This window comes from Ylistrum balloti, unplaced genomic scaffold (assembly GCF_031769215.1).
Source record: "Ylistrum balloti isolate Yb309-2 unplaced genomic scaffold, AGI_CSIRO_Ybal_v1 Utg371268, whole genome shotgun sequence".
NCBI lineage: Eukaryota > Metazoa > Mollusca > Bivalvia > Pectinida > Pectinidae > Ylistrum > Ylistrum balloti.
The window spans coordinates 586,984-604,439 of NW_026782683.1; the positions used below are offsets into that span (position 1 = coordinate 586,984).

The 17,456-nt window shown below is 38.8% G+C and overlaps 1 protein-coding gene across 1 annotated transcript; it reads left to right on the plus strand.

Annotated features, from left to right (window-relative positions):
* The first annotated feature begins 16,107 nt into the window (after nucleotides 1-16,107).
* On the plus strand, nucleotides 16,108-16,650 carry LOC132561706 (uncharacterized). The gene has a single exon (XM_060226404.1). It carries the CDS (start codon nucleotides 16,108-16,110, stop codon nucleotides 16,648-16,650), a length of 543 nt encoding a protein of 180 aa, XP_060082387.1.
* The last annotated feature ends 806 nt before the right edge of the window (nucleotides 16,651-17,456 follow it).

The following is a 17,456-nucleotide window of genomic DNA, read 5'->3' on the forward strand; positions in this document are numbered from 1 at the left end:
TAATTGTCTACGAAATTATGCAATATAATAACTGTAATATAAAAACATAAAGTAAAAGGGTAAATAACTCTTACATCCTTTTTTAAATAATCAGTTGAGGAATATTTAATATACAAAGATGTATAATTGTATGGAGGTGATTAATATATATTATGTGAGTTGTTTATCAAATTTGACTGAATGCTTTAAAAAAAGTTTACAGAATCACCGACTAGTAGTTGATTAAATAAAAATATAAGCCGTGACAAAAACAGAGTAAAGTCAAATGACACACAAATAAAGCTGTTAGTAACGACGCAATCAGCCATTACATGTTGAAGATACCGTATTGTCTCCTAAAAAGAATATTATTGCAATCTTAACGGCCCGTCAACACATAAAAGGTCTTTAGGGTTATCAACCGGTAAAACGCACAGCGATCCAAAAAGAAAATAACATTAAAGAAAACTAAACAGTAAAAGACACGTGCTAAAATTCTTAAATGGCTATATTATCACAAAAGATCAAAATAGTTGTCTCAATAGTATCAAAAAACGATGGAAATTAGTTAAATGCCGCTATGTAAAGGGAGGGGAAAGGGGGCAGCGCTGTCCTTAATTAGTAGGCACTACCATTGAAAACAATTTTGAATGGTTAGTTATTAAATATGAACATAACTATGGTACATTTCATCGCTCATTGATATGTAATCTGGATTTCAGGGCCCTAGAATCCTACTTTTTATCAAATTACATAAATTTATATCATGCTCTATGTGAAAATAAAAATATTGAAAAAAATGCTGTGGAATTTGTCTAGTATTTTGAAATATTTCAAAACTTGTCTTATATTTTGAGATGTTTCTAAATTATGTTATGATCATTCTTTAGTCAGCAATTAATTTTATCTAATAAACGGGTTTTAGATCCACCGTCACGGCTTATCGGCCTTTCAGCGGACGAGTTGATCATGTCATCAATATTAGATTTAATGATGCGAATGTAAGCGTTAAAAAGACAATATTAAATTAAAATTTATAAAGTGCGCATTCAATGAATATTTGTGAGAGGTTTGGAATGAACGCTCTCGCAGCGACACAGAAAACTAGAAAAAAAAAATCTTCACAGAATAGAAGTTGTTATAAAAACGTTAGTTAGATTCCAGGACAGGGTGTTTTCTTGAGACATGGGTACAGTGTGTAATTATAGCTTTGTAAACATTTAGATTTAGATATCTTTGTGTCAATAACAATGCCAATAATTAGAGGAAATTAAATCAGCTAATAATAAAACAAAAATATACACAGTATACCGAGAGATTTACGAGTATTTACCACTTGTGATTTATATAATAAAGAAGACGAGTTTCGTTTTATATTGAAATGTCCTCATTACACAGACACGACAAAGAAATTTGGGGGAAAAGCACCTAGTATGTTTAAACTAATAGAACTTTGTAATGTAAAAAACACAAAAGAATTTACTAAATTTTCTAAATATAACAAAGCTGCTTACGTTTTAAGAGCCAACAGTTTGCTCTCCCCTGGTTTGTATTGTGTCTGTAATCATGTGTTTGTATATTGTTATAAATGTTTTGTCTGTAATCATGTGTTTGTATATTGTTATAAATGTTTTGTCTGTAATCATGTGTTTGTTTTTTTGTTATAAACCTGTTTTGTCTGTAATCATGTGTTTGTATATTGTATTGTGTCTGTAATCATGTGTTTGTATATTGTTATAAATGTTTTGTCTGTAATCATGTGTTTGTTTATTGTTATAAATGTTTTGTCTGTAATCATGTGTTTGTATATTGTTATAAATGTTTTGTCTGTAATCATGTGTTTGTATATTGTTATAAATGTTTTGTCTGTAATCATGTGTTTGTATATTGTTATAAATGTTTTGTCTGTAATCATGTGTTTGTATATTGTTATAAATGTTTTGTCTGTAATCATGTGTTTGTTTATTGTTATAAACCTGTTTTGTCTGTAATCATGTGTTTGTATATTGTTATAAATGTTTTGTCTGATGTGTTTGTATATTGTTATAAATGTGTGTTTGTATATTGTTATAAATGTTTTGTCTGTAATCTGTTATAAATGTTTTGTCTGTATGTGTTTGTATATTGTTATAAATGTTTTGTCTGTAATCATGTGTTTGTATATTGTTATAAATGTTTTGTCTGTTATATTGTTAATGTTTTGTCTGTAATCATGTGTTTGTATATTGTTATAAATGTGTTTGTATATTGTTATAAATGTTTTGTCTGTAATCATGTGTTTGTATATTGTTATAAATGTATATTGTTATTGTCTGTAAACATGTGTTTCATATTGTTATAAATGTTTTGTCTTTAATCATGTGTTTGTATATTGATAAATGTTTTATGTCTGTAATCATGTGTTTGTATATTGTTATAAATGTTTTATGTCTGTAATCATGTGTTTGTATATTGTTATAAATGTTTTATGTCTGTAATCATGTGTTTGTATATTGTTATAAATGTTTTATGTCTGTAATCATGTGTTTGTATATTGTTATAAATGTTTTATGTCTGTAATCATGTGTTTGTATATTGTTATATATGGTTTATGTTTTTACGTTCCTGTATCCGACGAGTCAACTGACTTAAGGTAATAAAGAAATTGAAACTAGCATGAAGTGTAAGAGAGAATATTGTTAGTGACGTAGTAATAATGTATACTTAAACATACACTCGACTTCCATCGAGATATTTTTCTCACTTTTGTTTTTACTTCACTTCGCCCCCTGCTCCCACCTCTCCCCTCTCGCCCCCTCCCCCCACCTACGCCCCTGGACTCTCTCTTGTAAATATACAATTCATAAAATCATGTGCTAGTTATTGATTGTTACAGATTTTAATCTGGAACAATGGACGCCATTTTGCATTAAGTATTTTCATCGCTAATATCTTTCCAGCTTGCATATTACAGCAAAACGGTTGATTTTTTTATTGTGTAAGTCATCAGATTTTATGGTATAAACATTGGCACAGTGGTGTTATGGACGGACTGATCAATATAATTAGATCCATATATCGTACTATCGTGTTACTCGCTATGTTATTACAACGTAATTCGTTATCACCAATGTGTGATTTTTGTCTGTTTGTAAATGATAAGGGAAGCTAGTATGTAAACAACTACATCCTCGATACTCCAGTGGTCCTGGGACATGCCATGGTAAGATTTCTTTGAAGGTTCAAGTGCGACATCTTGTGCACGAAAAGACTAGTTTGACCCTTTGATGTGATCAAACGAATCTTTGAAGTTGGGTGTCTCTCCTTCGCTATCTTCAAAGGGAGCCTATCAGCCTGTGATTGGTCAGTTTTTTCTCTTGTAATCAAAAAACTTCAATTTTGCCATGACAATGTTCATGGAGTGCAGAGAACGAAAGTTGTCGTAGCCGTTAGAGTATCGAGGATGAAACTGTAATGGTAAGAGTTATAGATCGTATTTATTTATTAGTTTATGATGATGTATGCGGACGACGAGGGTTTATTCTGTGAAGACGCCAATAATCCCCAAGTTTGTTGACCTCAACATCGCTACCTGCACTTCTGGAACATTTCATGGCAATGTGAAGTCACATGCTAATTAATTCGATTGGTCTAGAACAGGTTTCAGGAGTGAATATAACTAAACACAGACTTATACGCTCCTTTTGAAGTTTACAAAGGAGCGACACCCAACTTCAAAGCCATTACAGCACACCGTTATCCGACCTCGAGATTCGTGTGATGTACATCAAATGTTTATACTACATTGTAGTATTCTCGTCTTATCTGCAATGTGTCACGTACACATGTGTAATGTGTAGAATTCGTATAGTCCTGGTCTTGCAATTTGGGGAAGGGCGATAACTCAGTCAGCTTTGTAGCGATGAGATGTCTTGAGTAACTCTATTTTTTGAGGAGGAGAAATTGTAATTAGTTGGGAAATCGAAGAAAGACAAAGAACGTAGACCAAAGAGTTGATTTTGTGTCAATGATACCCCGCGAAACACGTTTGCCGGGTATATTAATTTGGGCTCCGTGCGTGCGCACGTGCGTCCTCCCGAGGGCTTTCTGGGCTAAAACCGCTTCAAAATCGTTCAGCTCAACTTCACAAAACTTGCTATATATATTGAACTAGTGCCCTAGTTGTGCCTTTTGATATGGACGACATTTCATTTTTTCAAATTATTTGTTTGTGTTACCATGGAAACAGTAAAAAAGTGTTTACTTTGCTTTCCAGGCTCCGTTTCACTCAACATAACTTTCTGTCTTATTAGTCTAGTGCCCTAGATGTGCCTTTTGCTATTGACATTTCATTTTGCATATTTCTTGTGTTACCATGGAAACAAAGCAAAAAAATCCACACAAAATTATTCTTAACTTTTCTTTCTGGGCTACAACTTCGAAATCATTACACTCCACAAAACGTACTGTATATATTAGGTAAGTGTCTTAATTGTGCCTGTTCTTATTGATGACATTTTATTAATTATCCTACTTCCTGTGACTTCTTGTGTTACTCCAGAGCTGATAAAGTGTTGCATAAATTTGTTCACTGACAATACCAAGCTCTATTCATGCTATTCGATTGGCAGAGTCCTCAGATGTTATCAGATATTTAGAAGCCCTGAGGCTGTTACACAGAGTCCTCAGATGTTATCAGATATTTAGAAGCCCTGAGGCTGTTACACAGAGTCCTCAGATGTTATCAGATATTTAGAAGCCCTGAGGCTGTTACACAGAGTCCTCAGATGTTATCGGATATTTAGAAGCCCTGAGGCTGTTACACAATTGAGGATTTCTGTGGTTTGGTTCTTGAGGAAGGACAGCTTATGAAAAAACAGAAAATGAACTCATGCCAAAGTTTATTACAGGACTACCAAAAGAGTTAGTTTTTGTATGTTCGTGCTGGCTCTCCGACAACTTTAGACCAGGCCATATCTAAAGCAAAGATAGCTGAGAGTTGTGTTGTATGGGGCGACAACCCAGTTTGTGCTGTACCACAGCCCCTTCTCAGAGATCGATGAACTGAAAACACAGGTAAAGTCTTTGACGGACAGGATATCAACACTAATGAATCAACAACCTCGTCCTCATCAACAAACATATCAACTACATTCGGGCGGAATTCACAGTCAAGGCTACGGCCGTGGTAGCAAACGTAAGACAGAATGTTTTGATTGCCATGGTCTTGGTCACATGCAACGACTGTGTAGCTGGAAAGATGCTAGTGAGCCTGCATCTGGCATCCAGAGCCAGATCTGTTTTTAGTACGGACACCCAGCATTTCAGTGCCGGCAATTTATCCAACACTGCACAGGCCATTTTCACAGAATGATTATCGCAAAGGAAACTCCAACCACCCGAGGAGAGACAGGCCCAACTCCTCAGGGACCAAAAGTAAATGTTGCTGATATTTGGTCAACTTCTGACAATTCGAACCAACATTTTACAACCGAGAGCACAAAACCACACACACACTTTTTGTTACTCCCAGTGGAAATTAATAGCCTTAATTAATAGCCTTAAAATTGCAGCTCTTCTGGACACCGGTTGCACTTTAAATATTGTCAGTGAAGATTTCTTTTCCTGCGTTTCTCAACATCTCAATTTGAATATAAACCTTCTGACAACAACGAAGTAACTCTGGCTAATAATCAGAATATCGATCTTATTGGCACTGTAACCATTCATGTATGCGTCCATGTTATACCGGTTCATATTTTGCCTTATACTTCACATCCTCAGAGTTTAGGAACTGGTTATCTGCAGAAAGAAGGAGTGTGATCATAGACTTTGCTCAAAATACCTATTCTTTTGGACCAAACCCTGTCAGAAGCCTATGTAGAACACAATCATATCTGCCAATTTGGAAACGGTAATATAGGGAACAGTTCCAAACCATGTGCTTTATGGATTTCAAAGCAGTTGCACAGGTAGTGCATATAGTGCACATAAGCATCACTTGGTAGCAAAGACATAAAAGATCATTTCTAACGCGAATGCGGTTCCTACTAAAGTCTTGAATGTTAGGTTTAATCCGGTTACCATTTTAGAAGGGACAATCAAGGCTCACTTCGCTTACACATCGACTGATGATAAAAGTTCTCTTTTGTCAGATAATTTTGTTGAAAAATACCCAACCCAGCGCCAGTCAGAATAGTGAGTCAGATAGCTTCTTTTTTCTAACATCGACATACCTTCACATTTGTTTACACAGCTACAGCTAAAAAATTCCCGTTGGAAGCATAAACAGTTGTCACTGTAGATTCGCCAGATTTAGGCTACACGGTTGTCGTTACCCATTAGATCTGTTTAAGCCAGATGCAATACCTAAACATCAGCCACCATATTGACTTCCGCTTGACAAGCGCGACGTTTTGCGACACTAGTTGGATGACCTGCGTTAAGAAATAATAGTACCAGTTAATGAGGCGCAGGAAAGCATAACAAGCTACGAGGTTCTTGTTCCAAAGCGAGGTAAAGACAGCACACCAACGCTACCAGTCACCAAAGACTCATGTCTTTCTCAGTTTCGATCTTTGTGTAGATACCGGAACTCGACAAACACAAAACACCTAACCTACTACAAGAACTGACTAAATCATTCTCTGACTAATCTCTTCATTTCTTTACTTCTATCAATCTGTCTTCAGGCTTTCCCCAAATGCCCATTGACTCCAACAATGCAAGATTGACAGCCTTCAATACCTGTTGTGGATCCTTCCAGTTTCAACGCCTGAACATAGGACTAAGTTTAGCCCCAAGCACACAATTCAACTTCTTATGGACAAGGTTCTTCGTGGACTCACATTGACGATAGTTCATCAGTTCTTCAACTTTTTCGCATCATTTCACAAACATAAAGGAAATGTTTAAGAAACTGACGTCGTCTAAACTGAAATTAGGATCAAGGAAAGGCTCATTTGCGCTGGGGTCATGTATATTCCTCGGTCACAAAATTTCCAGGCAAATCTACCCAATCAAAGGAATACGAAGAATCTTTGGAATGTTTAACTGGTTTCGAAATATATTCCGAATTGTAGTTCTGTTGCAGAACCGTTGTATCGTCTGACAAGAAAAGGAATCACTTTTCAGTGGACATCGTCACAGGCAGAAGCATTAAAGCGACTTAAGGAATTTCTAATGAATTCAGACGTCTTGGCATTTCCAAACAACAGTGAGTCTTTTATTCAAGCAGTGGCATTTCCATAGGTTGTACAACAGTGATAGTAAAACTTTTATACAAGCTACCAACGATCATACAGACCTATAAAGTTAAACCTTTAAGGTATGGTTACAGTTCTATTGGACTGTTAGTTTGATGTCCAAGGACTGCACTTCTTCGTGGAGTGTGATCACCAGGCTCTCAGAGCACTGTTACTCCAACAATTCAACTTTAGTGTATAAACTTGTTGTTGAAATGATAGTGCCAGATGCATTATCCCGCTGCATGGAAGAAAATTTAGTTGATCCTGTTCAAAGCGCTGCTGAGGATGTTCCCTTCTGTACTTGTACAGCCGACAACGTTGGTGACATTCATCACACTGGAGAACATCGCCTTGGAGATATCATAGGACATTGTTCACCTGAAAATGAGTCACATGATCAGGTGAATAATACATAGTCAGCATTTCAGAAGTTTCCTGTCTTTGTTATTGCATCTGAGACAGTCCTTATTGACGATGAGGATAATTGCTTTGATGGTGATTCCGAAGGCCAGATTCACGATAAGTCTGGCAAGCGTCGACGAACACGTTACATCAGACATCCTTCTGTATCGCCGACACATCCAACAATTTGTGCTTGCAGAAGCCGACCCAAGTGAGGAAAGAATACTTCCATTCCCGAGACTGCTGTTTCAGTTTATACTGACTGCCACAGCTATCTCAGAGATTGATTGTCAGGATAACAGACAGCGGCCAATGTCTAAGGACAATCACATTATCTATGTAGTACCTACACAGGAAGATGTTTAAGAACATGGACAATTCGGCGTATGCACACAGCCGTTTTATCGTATCAACAGACACCGATCAGCCCGGTGATACCTTAGAAGACAACACTGTCGTTGCACGTGGCGTATCAACAGACAACGATTTGCCATAGGCTCTTGCAAAGTTGGTACAAAAAGTAATAAAAGAACTAGTGGAAGTCAATGTTTTGCCAGAAAATATCTGCAAACCTCAACGAAATGATTCCAGCTTTGGACCAATTATAGCCTATACGGAGAATCAATTACCGCCAGGTGCATGTCCCCGTAAAGCGTCTTGAAGACTGCTTTTGAAGTCTTATTATATTTCGGTAGATGAAATGCTTTATCATTTATGTGTTGCCAAAGCAAAGAAAATCACTTCAGTACTTCCAGCTTGATTTAACACAGGCAACGGTCAGATCTGTTCTTTATCTTTATCATGATTCTGCTTTGGAAGGACATGGTGATATCCTGCATACCATTGATATTATAAAGGAACATTACTGTTTTCCCAAATTGTCTGTTATTATAACGGAGTATGTACGCTCATTTCCTCAGTGTCAAGCAATCAAGATCACAAAAACTCATACCAATGCTGGCATTCAGATGTATCCTTCTCCTTCTAAGCTCTATGAAGTTTGTGAAATTGATATATATGGACTCATATCACGTTCATAAAGAGGACGTGCCTTCATATTTACAGCAGTGGACATGTTCAGCAAATATTTATTTGCTCTTCCTATTCCTTCCAAAGATGCTATCTATTTGACAGCGAGTTTGTATAGGTTAATTACCACCTACGGAACCTGCCAGACATAAGTTTCTGACCAAGGCACGGAGTAACTTGATGTCAACAATGACTTCACCTCGAATTTCGCACACCATTGTATGGGTCTGTTGAAAGAACACATCGTACACGCGCTGAAAGGCTCACTCCATGCTTCAAGAACGGATATCAGTGGGACACAGTTTTATCGTCCTTCCTATTTTCAATGACTAGTACAGTGAATAGCACACTAGGCTATTCACCATTAGAAAAAGTGTATGGAAATCCACTACGTTTCTCATTGTCACAACTTGTTGCTGCTAGCAACTTCCGGGAGTGTCCTACAGACGTTCATGTATATATTACAGATATTACCAAGCACATTGCCATCATTCGGGCAGAATCCTAGGACAACGCTATTAAAGCTAAGGTTGCTCTCCAGGGCAGGATAAATGTAAAAACTAAACCTTTATATATTAGTCCAGGGATTATCTATACAATGTACATGGCTAAGGACCCTACAAGACAAGGACAAAAACTACAAGATCGTTTCGTAGGCTAACTTGTAGTTGTTAATTTTCTAAGTTCATACAAGATATCTTTGCGCATTATGGAAACCAACAAGGTTCCTCTACGACCTGTCCATATCAATAGAGTTAGGATGGCTTATATCCGCGCAACGGACCCGGTCATCTTCTTTGGACATGCCTCAGAACCTTCGGTCTGTAACGATGCCAGTTCTAATCTTTGTAGTTGTCATGAGTCGGAGAATGGTCATGCTGATAACAACAGGGACTCTTCAGCTTGTTATTCAAAGTTCTACTGATGATGCAAAACAGCCGGCGTCACCAGTACACTCGGATCATTCTTTTACATCTAATCGTAGTATTGTACAAGACCATTGTGATCAGTCTACAAAGTAGAACACATTAGATTCTAATAATCTTTCTGTTGGGACCACCTGCCGCATGTCAACTGTTCCAAGCCCTACAACTTGTAGACAGGTGAAGGAAACTTCTAAAGATGACACCAATGAGAGTGTGCGAACACTTCCAGTTGCTACCAGACCAGAACGCACCGTTCGAAAACTGTTTGATTCCTCAATGCTGATGTCTTATCCTCTATCAGTGCCTCTGGGAAAGTACAGCGGGTTTTGAAAAAAAAAGAAAAAAAAGGACATAAAGGGCGAACAGGCACAAAACGCCATTTGGCTGTAAACACCAGAAAAACCCTCAACTACTTGTTTAGAATGGATGTTCGTGTATATCAGCAACGTGTGTTTGTTGACGATTATGAACATATTCAATTTTGTATGTGAAGCATTTACTGGTATTAAGCTTCCGGTCGGTGCGCATGCGTCAAGGTTCTCCTGAAAGGCAACATGGTCTTGGTGTTCGATGATACCAATGATACAAAGCGAACATGACAAAGGAAAAACAAACTTTGTTGTACAAAAAGTGTAGGGGACCAAGGACGTTTCCTTGTGGGATACCTATAAAAGAAACAGACACCTTCGCCATCTACAGCAGTGGCGTAGGAAAGTGAGGGGGCAATCCCCCGGGAGCAACCCCCTCCCACTTCCTACGCCACTGGAATGATTCAGACGGTGAAAAAGAGGATTTTCCGAAATTTTCTCACGTGACCACGACAAATGGAATTTGTAAAATTACTTTGATAAATTCTGTTTTTTTCCCATTTAGTAAAAAGAAAAAGTAGCAAGAAATTGCCGGTATGAGCGCATTTTCAAATTAGGGTTGAAAACCAACCACTAACACATCTGACTCAACAAGCTCAAAACCAACCACAACAATGTTTAAACATGGTCTAAATGACTTAAAGAAAAATGACGTTTCTAAAAATGACTTAAAGAAAAAACATTCTATAATGTAATGAGCGGCCTCGCAAGCTCGACTATCTCCTTATTGCTGACCCATGAATTGAACGTCTCTGGATAACCCTTCCACTTGACCAGCGACCTCGTTTTACCCTTCTTGACGACTTTTTCTATCCTGTATACCTCTTGGCTCGTCTTCTGCAACTCGGGTTCGTAGAAGGTACCCCTATTTTCTTACCCGAGTTGGTCGCTAATCTTATACGTTACGGGCGACGTGCGTTGTACCGCCGTTATCGTGAATACTTCTTCCGTCCATCTCGATTGATAGCCCTTCTCAAAGGTTTTCTTTTTCTTGCTTATCCGCACGGCGTCTCCGACGGAAAACTTGGGGTGAATTATCCTAGGCTCATCATGGTTGGGGTATAGATTCATCCACACTCGGGTTTCATTTTTCTTCTTGCTGGCTTCGGTGGGTGTATGTTTTGTTGACGAGTGTGTCGTATTATTGTACTGATCGACAAGTTCGTCGAGCACATTGATGTAGACACTCGTGGAATTGGAGGAAAAATATTTCCACATTTTTTCCTTCATCGTTCTGATCCATCTCTCCACCACACTCGATTTTTCCTCGTTTTCAATCGAGTTAACTCGACTAAACTCTGCACGTCTTTATTGTAAAACTCTTTGCCCTTATCCACCCAAATCTTTTTCGGTTTCCTCCCCTTGAGTATCTTTTTCAGTGCAGCTGCGACCGATTTCCCCGTTTTATCTTTTAATGGCACTAACCAACCGTACTTGGAGAAAATGTCGATAACGGCAAGGAGATACTTGGTGCCGCGATTAAATTTCGAGAATGCCTGCATGTCTACCAAATCTGCGGCCCAAATTTCATCGATGCCATTAACACGTACCCTCCTTCTCTCAAACTTTTTTCTCACGGGTCTGTGTAATTCTTCAGCCAATGCTTTGAGTGCTGTAGGTGTTGAGCTCATCTCCTCAACCTGCTGCTTTTTTTCCCCTCCCACTGCCATTCCAAACCTCATCTTAGTGCCAATGATCTTGTCCACAATAGATCTACCCAACCTCTCTCTAAGTGTAGGGTTAACAATTCCACCCAGTTCAGCTAACATATTCTTGTCACATACCCTATTTCTTGTATTAGTGTCCTTGTTTTTCAAGTAACACACATCGTGATGGTATGCGGCATTATCAACCCTGTTGATAGGTTTACTCCATTCCTTTGGTGTGAGGTCTGGTTTCAGCCTTTTACCGAGATTAGTCCCAGGTCCCGTAAAATTATGTCCCAGGAGATGCATTTCAAACGGTAAATGATTGATGGCTTCATTCACCATTGATCCGCCTACAAATTGTGTTTTTGTAGTCCCACACACGACACATTTACCCCGTTTCATATTTCGTCCATTTTTAGAAACAGTTTTTTGAACATCAGTGGTTCTTTTACATTTTAGGCAATACATTTTTTAATATATTTATATAATTTTTTAAAAATATTTTTTTAAATACACCGCCTTAAAATGTTTACCAAGGAGATTTCAAATGCCTCGTAGAAATAATTTTTCTCGAATTTGCATGAGGGATGCCCCCGTGGGTCCCGCTATTTCTCCGAGTAACGTCTGAACGAGTAAAAACTCAAAGTAAATCGTCTCTTTCGACAACTGATTGTCTTTGAACGGGGAGAGGGCCGCCTCCGTATTGTGAACGGGAAAGAGACTCTCTACAAACTTTTTCTGCCCCCAGGTCTGCGGCGATCCCACACGTCGCCATTTTTCCTTCATGGCGACGCGGTTGGCATGAAATTTAGACGTCTGATTTATCGCCTCGACCGGTGATATTTTTTTCCCGTAAGCCAGCACGGCGGCGACCAACATGCCGGCGCGTCCGTGACCGCCCTTGCAATGGATGTAAATTTTTTTACCCGCGTTTAACATTTCGCAAACGTCCACCACCAACATGCAAAATTTCACGAGGTCCTTGGGCACCGAGCGGTCGGGCACCGGATGGAAAACGGTCTTGCTGGTAGACGAGACGGCGTACGGCCTCGTCTTTTTCTCACGCCCGTTGGTCAGGTTGACAAATACGGTGACACCCCATTCTTCGAGGGCGGTAACGTCTTTTTGTGTAGGCCAGGCCCCGAATAGACCCGAGTTGCAGAAAAAACGAACAAGTGGCTGTGATATATTTCTTTTCCAACATTATTTTTTATATAAAAAAAATGTATTATAATTAAAAACATGGAAGTGAAAGATTTATTGTGGAATGAAATGGTATCAAAACGGTTCAATCACAAGCTTCTGCCAAAAAGCATAAGGGGAGTGATTGTAGGCAAATCGGGGTGTGATAAAACCACACTTTTGCTCAATCTTTTACTGAGACCGGGTTGGCTTGACTATAACAAGCTAGCAGTATTCGGCAAGAGTCTATTCCAACCCGAATACCGTATCCTCAAGAAAGCTTTTGAAGAGAAATTGCCAGAAGAAGCTATTATGCGCTTGTTTGACCTGCGCGATGAGGTAATGAGGTTAGATGTGTCACCCGCAGCGCTTGTTGAGGTATGGTCTAAAGAGATTAAAGACAAGTTTGACATTCAATGCTGCTTTTACGAATCTGCCGAAGATGTCCCAGACCCCCATGATTTAAGTTCCGAAAACAAGTATTTAATGATATTTGATGATTTGCTGTTGGAGAAACAGAATAAATGCGAGTCTTACTATATTCGTGGAAGACACAGCAATGTAGATTGTTTTTACCTTTCACAAAACTACTTCAAGCTACCACGCCAAAAGATAAGAGAAAATGCAAACTTTATCTGCTTGATCCCACAAGACCTGAATAATATCAACCATATCTATAATGATCATGTGAGTCAAGACATCTCAAAAGATGAATTCAAAGGTCTGTGCAAGGTAGCATGGGAAAAACCACATGGGTTCGTAGTGATCGATCTGACCAGTAACAGGCAGAATGGTAAAAAAAAATCGAACCAATACTTGAAAAAATAGCTAAAAACACTGAGCCTAAAAGCTCGTTTCAGATTGTCCTGAATAGCAACAAGACAAGATTTAGAACTAGGTTCAATCCACCGATCCAACTCGACAAAAAGAAAAAGCACGAGATGGCACTCGTCAATCGCGAGACTTACTACTCTTTTCCTAGCATTGATGCGAGTAGTAATTATTTTAGATACTCGCCCGATGGCGGAACAACGTGGTTCGAAATTTATTTACCAGAAGGTATCTATAACATCGATGACATTAACGACACAATTCAACAAAAGATGAGGCAGAATGGACACTATGGCAGTATCAATGAGGAATATTACGTTACAATTTCTGCAAACACGAACACACTAAAGACTGTCCTTATTTTAGATAATAATTACCAAGTAGACTTTAGGCATCCCAACTCCATTTCCAGTGTATTAGGATTTAACCACGACATTTACGCACTAGGATTTCAGGAGTCTGAAAATGTCGTCAACATTTTTAGTATTGTCAGCTTGCATGTTAATGTTGACAATATCTCAGGGAGCTACGTTAATGGAGCTTCACAACACACGATATACTCCTTCTTTCCAAATGTCACCCCTGGACATAAAATAATTGAAACACCACGAAATTTGGTGTATCTTCCCGTGACACTAGACACCATACACAGTCTTGAGACTTCACTCACCGACCAAAATGGCACGCTGCTAAATTTAAGAGGAGATAATTTATCATTGAGGTTTCACATCAGACAAGTGTAATAAAAAAAATATTCGTATATATAAAATGTCACGATACACAAATGTTAAATTGAATGTTTCAGAAGGGCAGAGACAAAAATTACGAGAGGCCCTTCAAAACGGTTGTCCTGTCAGTGTCCGTTTTGGTCACGAAGATTTGAACGGTGAAGATGTCTTAGCACTGACAGACAGACAAGTGAAGAGACTAGCCAAAGCCTATGAAGGTGGTAAAGGAATAACCATCAAAATGAGTAAAGCTCAACTCAAACACAATATGAAAGTTGAGGGCGGTTTCCTTGGGATGCTTGCTGGTTTGGCAGCGCGTGCATTGCCTGTTTTGGCAAAGACGGTACTTCCAGCATTAGGCATTGGCGCTCTTTCTGGTTTGGCTAGTTCGGGAGTGCAAAAGGTGGTTGGGAACGGGTTGTATCTCAAGAAAGGAGGTTGTGTTTGCCAGATAGAGACAGACGGAAAAGGACTTTATTTAGGACCCGCGACCGGTTCGGGTCTAGAAGCCGTTGGTGATGGACTTTATATAAATAAAGAAAGGAGATGGTATAATGGGAAGGGTCTTATCCTGGGACCTAACAGCCCATTCAACAACATTCCGATCCTCGGTGCAATATTATGAGTGTTTCATGCATACGTGGTCATGAACATATATATATATATATATATATTAAAAAAATATATATATATTAAAAAAGAATGCCTGTTCACAAATTTGGTGTAAAACCGAAAAATTAGTATAACTTGCCAAGACAGCCGAAAACGATTTACTGAATACCGGTAATGGATGTAAAACATCCTCCACTGAAGGTGCAACCAGTAACGTGGGAAATTTTCAATCAAAATAAACTTACCATCGGACCAAAAGAAAATAAAACGATTAGATTAAGGTTTGGATTGAGGATGACTAATGGTATGGTTTTAAGGACACTAAAGCAAAGCCTTAAAATGAGGCAATGCAGTATACAAAATGAAGCCATTCTCGAAAGTGTTGATGATATGGTGATAAACATCGCGAACAATTCGAACGGGGTTGTTGTCATTGAGGAAAACGAGCCTCTATGTCTCATACATTATATGACATAAAAAAAATCTCACACATATACAAATATGGAAATCAACAAAGTGAATAATGATACGGCGCTTTATCCAAAGTTGCCAACAGCTCCCCCCTGAAGATGAGGGACAAGGTTATCGTTTACAGAAAATTAACGAGATTTAGAGGACGGGACCGCTTACGCAAACGATGATAACGTTACACTGACGAATAATGCTCTCATGTATCTTTTCAGCAACATCAAGTACCAGCTTTCAGGACAGGAGATTGAATCTCTCTTTTTTTCATCCAGGACAGGGTACAACGATGCTTGGTCTGTTGAAATATCCATATGACTTCTCCAAGTCGCAGGGTTTGAATCAATTGTGGTACAAGGACACATCAGCTGCAGCATCTGCAGCTGCAGCAGCAGGCAATGCCGGATTTAGCGTTCGCCAATCCTATATAATCAAATCTCCTGATCCAAAGGGCACATTTAGTTTCAGAGTACCACTCGAGCACATCTTTGGATTTTGCGAAGACTATGACAAAATTGTGTATGGTATGAAACAAACCCTGACTCTGGTGCGGAAAACGGACAACGATGCGATCTTCAGGAATGCAAATGTTGATGATGGGGGAAATTACCCTCGAAAAGGTGTCGTGGTTTATGCCTCATGTACTACCCGCAGATGCTCAAAAATTTAAGCTTTACAAGATACTCGATTCAAATGCGCTTCTACCCGTAATGTACAGGATCAGGCAATGTGAATCCATCTCCGTACCACAGTCAACTAGCTTCACCTGGAGACTATCTGTCAAATCAGCGCCTGAAAGACCGCGCTATATCATTGTCGGTTTCCAAACTGACAAAGACGGTGACCAAGAGCAGAATTCGTCCATCTTTGACAACGTCAATGTGAGGAATATATTTGTCATGCTAAACTCGGCTAGATACCCCGCAGTTGACTACAACCTCTCCTTTCCCAAACAGCAATTCAGTCGGGCGTACGGTGATGCAGCAGCCTTCAGGTCCAAGTTTTACAACATGGACGAGTTGGTGTCAAACCCCAACATCACCCCCGCCGATAACAAGACTCTTTTCCCACTGTTTGTTTTCGACGTCAGCAAGCAGAGTGAGCGACTGAAGACCGCAGTCACTGACATCCAAATAAAAACTCAGCTCAATGCCAACGTGCCAGCGGGTACCGAAGCATTTGCTGTTGTGATTAGTGACAAGATGATAAACTTCAAGACCGATGGGAAGAAGGTAAACGTTGTATATAGCTAGATTTCTACATTTCTTGAAAATGACTTTAAGAAAATAAAAATCTATAATTAAAAAAAACAATGTTGAAACTGTCTGAATTGAAAACAATTCTTCGTGAGAATAAAATCAAAGGTTATTCTCATTGCGGCAAGAAGCGGCTGATCGAGCTGTTGAAAGGAAAGGAATTAATACCAGAGGAACCACCCAAACCAGTGAAGACAAAGAAAGAGGTAGATCCAATGGCAGTTAGAAATAACCCAAAACCTGTTGTGTTGAGGGATGTTGATACTGGAGAGGAGATTACATTTCCATCCATTTATAAGGCATCTCAATTCATAGACAAATCCTCGAGGATAATAACCTTTTGGGATGGAAGGGTGTGGAAAAACAAGTAAGAGATTAAAGTGGGTGACCCCAGAGGAATTAGCAAGATGTATGCAAAAAAAATGTTGTATGTGGGTTAACATATACAACATTCATGAAAAAATGATTTTTTTTGAAAATGGCTTATAGAAAAAAAAATCTATATATAATAAAAACAATGAGTCTTTTCAGAAGAATTAGTAATGCGGCTATGAATGCTGCAACAAACATTGCTAGAGGAGCAAGACGACTGGCATCGGCTTTCATCCCACAGAGGAATCCTCCAGATCAAAATTTCTTAGATGCAGATGTACCTAGCATCAATGTGCCGACTCTTCAACCTGTCCTTATCCCTACAACCAGGGACAAGGTTAAACAAAAAGTAAATAAATCGATCAAAGCTGCTGTAGATTGGGTTGAATGGCTGCATGATGTAGACAGAGAAGTTGTTAAAAAGGCCCCAT